Raw genomic sequence first — 8497 nt, 5'->3', positions numbered from 1 at the left:
TTCCTCGGCCCGAGTGCTGCCCTCTGCGGAAGGGAGCAGCTGCGACCCGGGGTTCCCGGCTGTGCGGCTGTGGACCGAACGAGCTCCGAGCACCTGCCTGAGCCCATTCTGGACTGTCTGCAGCAGTGAGGCAGGGCTGGGGCCCAGAGCAGGTCCCGCGGGGGCCTGGGTGGGCCGAGCAGGACGCCACAGTCTGAGGTGGTCCTGGGTAGGGCAAGGGCGCTGGAGCCCTGGGACCCAGCAGAGTCAGCGCCAGGGGCTTCTGGCCCCACTCAGTGGCCTTTGGGGCTTGTGGCCTGCACTCCTCCCAGGGCCCTGGCACAGCAGCACTGACTGCGAGAGCTGATTTGTGGGCCCCTCTGAGGCTGCTGCGTCCCTACCTTTCAAACGGGATGGGTATACCCCAGCAAGTTCACAACAAGCAATGGGCTGGGAGCAGGGCACCCCACTCCACCGATGGGGTCTCTCTGGGCTGCCTATGGGCACTGACTGACCCCCCCCAGGCACCCCGCAGACACTCCACAGCTGTGGCCCCGGAGGCTGTCCCCACGGCAGCACATGGTGTGCAGGGACTCGGGGCACACGTGGCCTCAGTCTCGTTCTGCCCCAAAACTGACTCAGCAACTGCATCTGCTGAGCCCTCAGTGGGCACCCATCTCCAAGGCTGGCCCTTCACAGCACCTGTAAGACAGGTGTCCCATCCTCAGAGGAGGAAACTAAGGCCCAGGAAGGCTGCAGGTGGCCACGATCACCAGCTGAGGGGGCAGCCACAGGACCTTCAGATCATGGCCTGTGGGAGAGGCTGGGTTAGGTCCCAGGAGGCCCTGAAACAGAAGTCAGGGCATGTCTCCCCAGTAGTCCCCAAGACTAGGGACAGGAGGCATTGTCCTAAGAAGAGGCAGGCATGGCCCTGGTATGGGGGAGAACAGTCCTTGCTGCAGAGTGCTTCCTGGGTTCCTAGGGCTCAGAGTCTGGCCGGGGGTCCACTTCCATAAGCGCCGTCCATTTTCCCTAAACCGTGGCCCACTCAGAAGGGCCACACGGGCCTGTGGCGGAAGGTTCCAGGGGCTGTGTCCCAGCTGGAGGATCAGGGCTACAGCTGCAATTCTCTGCCAGGGGCCTGTGGGTCCCAGGACCTGGGACAGATTTTCCAAGACTTAGGCGTGTTTCTGTTTTCCACACTGGAGTCTGAGGACCCCCGCCCATGTCCTCAACTGTCTTCAGGCAGGAGGCGCTCAGACAGGCGGGCCCAGTAGAGGCAGAGCCTTCGAGAGCAGGGCCGGTCCTGAGCCTGGCGACATGCAGCCCATCTGTCTGTTCCTTAGCCTGTGGTATCAGCCCTGATGGCTGCTCTGGGCTGGCCTCACTGTGTTGTCTTGCCACCTCCCCTCCCCACACCCGGGCAAGAAAGATGCTCCTACATCTCAGATCCACCCCCCTCCAGCCACGTGCCCGCTCTCCTTCAACTCTGTGTCTGGAGAGCCCCGGCCAAGGTCCCCAAGGTCCTTGCCCTCAGAATGCCAGCTTAGCCATCCCCCATGACCCAGGGCTGCAGTGTGAGAAAGCCCCCTGCCCTCTGGGCAACACCCAGGCTCAGGACATGGGGTGTCCCCTCCATACTTGTCCCCTTTCCACCATGGGCCAGGCCCTAGGGTTCCCTCTCCCTGACCTCCACGCAGCAGTACTCAGTCAAGCAGTTAGGGGGTCCTGGGGCTGAAGCCCTCCCATAGTGCTGGCCCAAGGCAGTGGGCTCTGAGTGCCCCCTGCCTGCTGCACGTGGAAGTGACCCTTCTCAGGCTCCACAGGGCCAGCTGGGAGAGGGAACCTGGAGTTTGGAGGCCCTGGGACCCGGGACCTGCCGGTGACTCCTTGGGGACTAGGTCTCATCCCCACACTGCCCTTCCTCGACGTGGGGGGTTGGGGACAATGGCAGAGGGGTTGCTTCCGTGTTGATTTCTGCCCCCAAAAACACAGCCCTAAGGTGTGAGGGCCCCCTGCCCCAGCCAGCGGATGGGCAGGAGCCTGGCCAGGTGGCCAGGGCCCAGCACTCTGGCAGGAACTGCCTGTTCCCCCGTAGCACTTGCTCTCTTGGTCACTGGCTAGCTTGAAGCCCCACAGCCCAGACACCCACTCCAAGCCAACCAGCATCCCTTCTTTTCCAGGGGTGGCCATAAGCACGTACGCCAAGTACTGTTACCACAAGCTACAGAAGGCGGCCCTGACTGGGGCCAAGAAGGTACCAGCTTCTCCCAGGACAGTCGGGCAGGGGTGGGTGGGCTGTGCCGGTGACAGCTAGACAGGGTCCAGAGGGAGGCAGGGAACCTTGGGTGAGCCTCAAGCCTAGCCTACACCTTGGGGAGGCAGTGACAGCTCACAGTGTGGAGGGTGATGCGGGGAGCCCACCAGCGCAGGCAGTCAGGGAAGGCCTCGGGCAGGGGCGCACCTCCAGCTGAGGAGCCAGTGCAGGCAAAGGGGTATGTGGCTAGGCCTGGGCAGCAGGTCACCAGACATACTGAGGGTGGCGGCAGCAGTAGCTGTCACCCTCTGGCTGTTACGGCTGGGTGCCGAAGGCCCGGCCCATGGGCAGACTGAGACCACTCCCAGAAGGGCCCTCACACCTGGAAGATGGGATCAGAAGGCCACCATGTGCTCCTTTGCAAACACTGAGCCACTGCTGGCCATAGTGCAGGTGTGAGAGCCCAGACCCATCATAGGGCTCCTGCCAGGGCTGGACGCCACCCCACAGCTGGTCCCAGGTAGGCAGACAGGTGGCTCCAGCAGCACCCTCCACAGCTGCTTCCCTGACACTCAGCCACTGGCCTCGTTGGGACCTCCTACCACCTGGCGGAGCTTGGCAGCCAAAGCCCACCGCATCCTCCCCGAGACCGCACTCTGCAGCTCCTATAGAGGGACAGGCCTCAGGCACACCTCACAGCTGGGTCTTGTTCCCTGGACTGTTGGGATCTGGGGTCATCCTCCCCTCCTGCCCGCTCTGGACGGTGCAGCGTCTGCACCCCTCCTCCTCCTCCCTTGCACCTACTGCCCCACCCCAGAAGCCCCTCGGGCCCTCCTGCACCTGACCCTCCCTAACACGTCGAAGGCAGCTGCTCACTGCACTGTCTCAGAGATCCGCCACCTGGCCACTTCCTCATCTCCGGAATGCACTGCTCCAGCCCTGCTGCAGTCACACTTCAGAAGCCACAGCCTGCAACCACCCCAGGCTTCTCCCCTCGCCGCTACCCCAGAGTGACCTCAACGTGGCCCAGATCTGCCAGCCTGGTCCCTCTGGCCCCGGGAGTCACATCACCTTTCTCCCATGAAGCTTTGGGGGCCTGTAGGTGGCCCAGCAGGAGGGTTACCCGGGCTGGGCAGCCCCCGGAGCAGTGGGTGGGGGGAGAGCCGGGCAGCCACGCCACGTGGGACAGCTGGGCTGCCTCTGCAGGGGCTGCGGAAGCCCAACGTGGAGGAGATCCGGCACGCCAAGAACGCCGTGTTCAGCCCCTCCATGTTCGGCAGCGCGCTGCAGGAGGTCATGAGCATGCAGAAGGAGCGCTACCCGGAGCGGCAGCTCCCCTGGGTACAGACGCGGCTGTCTGAGGAGGTGCTAGCGCTCAACGGCGACCAGACGGAAGGCATCTTCAGGTGCCTGCAACCTGGGTCCCGGGTGTGGCAGCCTTGGGTGTCTCCACCATACGTCTCAGGCAGACAAGGGCCATTGGGCGGCAGGGTCAGGAGACCTGTGCCCCTGCCTCGGAGCAGCCACTGAGGCCCCCCAAAAGGCCAGCATGCTAGTGGGGAGAGGCACCTGGAGCAAGTGGAAGGGCAAGGCCACTGTGTAGCCAGGAGAGGCAGGGCAGCAGGGACGTTCCCCTAAGTGGCAGTACACCTAAACCCAGGCAGGAGAGCTGGCCAGGGACAGTGCCCCTGCAGAAATAGCCACCAGGGGCCCAGAGGGTGCTCAGACACCAACCATGGGTAGAACCCACAAAGATGCAGCACCCTCAGCAGTCAGTCCTCACCAGTCCCTGCCCCATGGGGAGTGGCACATGGCCAGTCACCTGCTGTCGTGACTCACGTACCAGAGCTCCAAAAGGACAGCTGGGGAAACAGACTTGTGGGTTTGGACCTCTGGCCCTGCGTGGAGGGAGGTGGGACTAGCCTGAGAGCCCCAAGCTACATCTCTGTGCTTCACAGAGTCCCTGGGGACATTGATGAAGTGAACGCCCTGAAGCTACAGGTGGACCAGTGGAAGGTGCCTACAGGCCTGGAGGACCCCCATGTCCCTGGTGAGCCCCAGCCCCTGGTCAGCAGGAGCAAGCCCAGTCCATGCGGTTCCGACATTCCGCTCCCCCTAGTAATGTGGCAGCTCCTGGTCCGATTCTGGTACAGACACCCCCCCTTTCCACTGGACAGTTGCACCGCCCCCCCTTGACTGTGCTCCCAGTCCTTCCAGCATTGTCTGCTCAGGGCAGCTGCACAGCCCTTGGGAGATGTCACTTTGCTCGTCAACCCGGCATATCCCTCAGGTCCATAAGCTCAGTAGGGCTCGGCCCTGCGGCCCACCGCGGCCAAGTGGTCTCTTTCCAGTCTGGTCCCGCCCCCACACAGCCCCTTTCATTCCCTCCGCCCGGGTTAGGCGGGTGCCAGCCCCGCAGGCCTGGCTGAGCCCCCGCACTGTGTCCACAGCGTCTCTGCTGAAGCTGTGGTACCGGGAGCTGGAGGAGCCCCTGATCCCGCACGAGTTCTACGAGCAGTGCATCGCGCACTACGAGAGCCCGGAGGCCGCCGTGGCCGTGGTGCACGCGCTGCCCCGCATCAACCGCCTGGTGCTGTGCTACCTCATCCGCTTTCTCCAGGTGCGCGGTGGGCCCCGCCCAGGGCACGCCCCCTCCCTGGACACGCCCCCTGACCCCCGGCCACGCCCCACGCCCCGCCCCGGCCCACCAGCTGCTGCTCTGCACAGGTGTTCGTGCAGCCCGCCAACGTGGCCATCACCAAGATGGATGTGAGCAACCTGGCCATGGTGATGGCGCCCAACTGCCTCCGCTGCAGATCGGACGACCCGCGTGTCATCTTCGAAAACACTCGCAAAGAGATGTCATTCCTGCGCGTCCTCATCCAGCACCTGGACACCAGCTTCATGGAGGGCGTGCTATAGCACGTGGGCCAAGGGTGGGGACAGAGCCCAAGCTCGGGTGCACCCGGGCAGGAGAGCAAGCGGGGAGGGGGGAGGGAATGCCCCAACTGCGGAGGTCGCATGCCAGGCTCCGCTGGTGCCCGCCCTAGCCCTGGAATCTCCCATCTCCCCCACCCAGGCCTTCGGGCTGAGGGCACAGCCAAGGCAAAGGAGCTACGGGAACGCCCCCTGCCTCGTGGCCAGTTCCGTGGGCACCGCACCCCTCCACCCCACCCCCACCCCCGCACTCCGGCCGTGGGTCAGCCCCGAGAAAGTGCCTTCTGTTGCCTGGAGCCAAGTGACACTGCCCCTGCCCTGGGGCCCCGAGGGCACACGTTGCCCTCCCCGGGGCGAGCTGCCTCCCAGTTGCTCCTGCACTCAGCCTGGCCCTGGCCCCGGCCCCAGCCCTGCCAAGGCTGCCCCCCTCTCTCTCGGTGTCCGGCCTGCAGCTTCTGGCCCCAATTTCCTGTCCACCGGTGACCTCCACCATAGTGACTACACCAGAGTTTGGGGGCTCCAGGGCACTGGGCTGTCTACCACCAGAGCCAGGCTGGGCTGGCCCAGGGCCCAGCAGGCTATCTCTGGGCGGGGAGGGGCCCCCAAACCAAAGTCCTGTGGGGGGCAGGGTTAGGCAGGCATTATTGGGGCAGGGTGGGGGAGGGGCAAGAGTATTTTTCGTGGTGTAATTATAAATTCAGAATCTGTCCTGCACCCAGCACATCTGTGTATAGACATATAAATAGTGAAAAATACAAGAACTAATTTGCTAATGACAGTTTTAACCCAAATGCTATTTATCTCCAAGCCATCCTAGCCAGTCCTCTGTGCAGAGCAAGTTGGTATTATTCCTTTATTTTCTCCTCAACTTTTCTTGGCTTCCGACCAAAAACCAGACCCTGCCCTGAGCCCATTCGGGACCAGCAGCAGAAGCAGGGAAGGAGTTGAGCTTGGGGACCAGCGGGTGCCTAGGACTGCCTTCCCTGGAGGCCAGAGCTGGGGGGGAGGGGTACGTAGACTCTCAGTTTGTATCTTTTCCACTTTGGAATTTCGAGTTCCAATTATAAAACAATTTCTCCCCAGTTACATATATATAATTTTTTTAGAGTTTTTATTTATTATTTAAAAAAGCCCAGCCCTGTGAGACCCAGGTGATCTTGGGCCTGCATCCTCAGCAGGGTGGTCTGTGGGGCCTGGGGTGGCCTGGCCACAAACACTCTGATGCAGGTGACAACTCTGTGTGAATAAAGTACATATGGAAACTTGAAGCCATGGTCCCTGCCTGTCCTCTTCCATTCCTTCCAGTAGCTGCAGGGCTCTAGGTTGGGAGCTGGCCAGTCCAGTGTTCAGCGGATTGCTGATATGGGCACCTGGATAGACAGGCCAGGGGAGAAGGGGAAAGAAACGAGTAGAAGATGGGGGGGAGGAGGGCGGGGGAACGAGCCCGTTTCCCTGGGATGGGGGCGAGGCGATGGTCCAGAAGGAGGCTCCATGTAGGGCAATTGCGAGGCCGTTTAGAGCCGTCTGCCGCCACCTGGGGTATGGGACTTGCCCCGGAAGCCCTGCCTAGGGAGGTGGGCTTTTTCTGACCCGCCCTCCCCCAAACCAGACATAGGCTTCTAGGCAGAATGTTTATTCACCTCTTTATTCAGCACCTAGTTGGACGCGCAGACTCAGTCGCGACGAGCTGGCTTCTCAGAGGGTGGGGGAGACAGGCCAGTGCCGGCGGCCAACCTCCGAGGGTAAAGGCGCAGAGCCCGCGAGACAGCGCCGCGTCCCAGCCTGTCTCCCAGTTCATGAAACTGCCTGCAGCCCCGTTTGACACCCGCACCGCGCTGTCAGGCGGCCCTGCGCGCCAGTGTCTCCCCAGCCCGACGGCAGGGTGGGCTGCCCTCACAAGCCCAGAAAAGGAAGAACATTCCAGCCGCCCGGAATGCGGGGGGAACAGGCGGCCAGGCCGGGCGAGGTCAGCAGCTGTTGCCGGAACCCAAAATGCAAGGCCTTGGCTCCGGGGAGACGCGTATTCGTGCTGCGCCGCCACCACATGACCCACCAGCCTCTTCCGGCTCGGGAAAAGAATGTGGCCGGCGTGCGGGGCGCTCCGGGCTTGGGCCTTGCCCTTGGCGCGGCCGCTCGGGGCACGGGCCTGCGGTGGGGGCGGGGGCATCTCCTACACTCAGGGCCAGAGCCCCGAGCCCCGCACACGCGAGTACTTTTACTACGTGGATCATCAGGGCCAGGTGGGCCGGGGGCGGGGCCGCGGAAGGTCCCTGCAGGAGGGGGCGGTGGGAGGGGTGGACAGAGTCTCTAAGGTAAGTGAACCCGACTCTGCTGAGCTAGAGCAGCGCGCTTGAGAGACTGGGGCGCCCAGTACCAGCTCAGCTCAGCTCAGCTCAGCCCCGCGCGCTCCGCATCCCCAGTTCTTTACCTACCCTTCTGCCACCAGCCCCGCCTTCTTTGGAAACCCTGGCAGGAGCAACCACCATAATTCCGAGGAAGCAAGTCTAGCCTCCACGGGGGAGGTGTCACAGCAGACTAGAAAAGCGAAAGGAGGCGGGAAGAGGCGCGGGAAAGGCACGTCACTTCAGGAAACCCGTGTGCCAGGAAGCACCTTCCAGGGTGCGGGGTAGATGCGGGAAAGTTGACAGAGCTCCCAAGTTGATCTACATGCCTCTCTGTGCACGGTGTGCACAGACGAGCAAGGAAAGCGGACTTAGGCCCGCCTAGAGGTCCCCGCCTATGGGAGGTCTTCCCACTGGGACTCATGGGCCACGCTTGTCCCTCTGTCTGCAGCTTTTCCTGGATGACTCCAAAATGAAGAACTTCATCACCTGTTTCAAAGGTACTGCTGCGCCCTCCTCCCCCCACCTTCCTTATCCCTTCCGGAGAGGCGCTGGAGGGCTCTGCTCCCCAACCCCGCCGCAGCGGGGGAATGGGCGTCCTGAGCTCAAGAGCCCGCTATCCAAAGTGAAGTCGCGATGGCCCTCCGACAGCCGGCGCCGGCCCTTGGCGAGCCGTTTGCCTGGGAACCTTGAGTTCCTGGCACGGTGAGCAACCTGTGCCCTTCTGTCCCCTAGACCCGCAGTTCCTCGTCACCTTCTTCTCCCGTCTGAGACCCAACCGCAGCGGCCGCTACGAGGCCTCCTTCCCCTTCCTCTCTCTCTGCGGCAGAGAGCGCAACTTCCTGCGCTGCGATGACCGGCCTGTGGTCTTCACGCATCTGCTGGCTGCGGGCCCCGGGCCCCCGCGCCTCTCCTACTGCGGCGGCGGCGAGGCCCTGGCCGTGCCCTTCGAGCCGGCTCGCCTGCTGCCCCTGGCCGACAA

General features: G+C 63.2%; 2 protein-coding genes across 6 annotated transcripts in view; both read left to right on the top strand.

Moving 5' to 3' along the window:
- ARHGAP39 (Rho GTPase activating protein 39) overlaps window positions 1–6441 on the top strand; it is a 61679-nt gene extending 55238 nt beyond the window's left edge. For 4 of the 5 annotated variants that reach the window (XM_015590232.2, XM_015590234.2, XM_025047621.1 and 1 more), the window contains 5 exons: window positions 2163–2236; window positions 3443–3642; window positions 4195–4286; window positions 4687–4856; window positions 4964–5210. In XM_015590232.2, the coding sequence (XP_015445718.1) occupies window positions 2163–2236; window positions 3443–3642; window positions 4195–4286; window positions 4687–4856; window positions 4964–5158 (731 nt within the window). In that variant the 3' untranslated portion in view covers window positions 5159–5210. Of the gene's footprint in view, window positions 1–2162; window positions 2237–3442; window positions 3643–4194; window positions 4287–4686; window positions 4857–4963 lie in introns of all 5 variants that reach the window. The other variant, XM_006913005.3, reaches the window with a different exon arrangement.
- A 380-nt stretch (window positions 6442–6821) lies between these two features.
- On the top strand, window positions 6822–8495 carry CUNH8orf82 (chromosome unknown C8orf82 homolog; the record flags this gene model as incomplete). The annotated part of the gene is made up of 3 exons (XM_015590224.2): window positions 6822–7413; window positions 7967–8015; window positions 8251–8495. Coding segments are annotated over exons 1-3 (456 nt in total), but the record flags the coding sequence as incomplete, so codon positions are not given.
- Between the last annotated feature and the right edge of the window lie 2 nt (window positions 8496–8497).

Source organism: Pteropus alecto, unplaced genomic scaffold, assembly GCF_000325575.1.
Source record: "Pteropus alecto unplaced genomic scaffold, ASM32557v1 scaffold105, whole genome shotgun sequence".
Classification (NCBI taxonomy): domain Eukaryota; kingdom Metazoa; phylum Chordata; class Mammalia; order Chiroptera; family Pteropodidae; genus Pteropus; species Pteropus alecto.
This window is presented reverse-complemented; position numbering and strand designations above follow the sequence as displayed.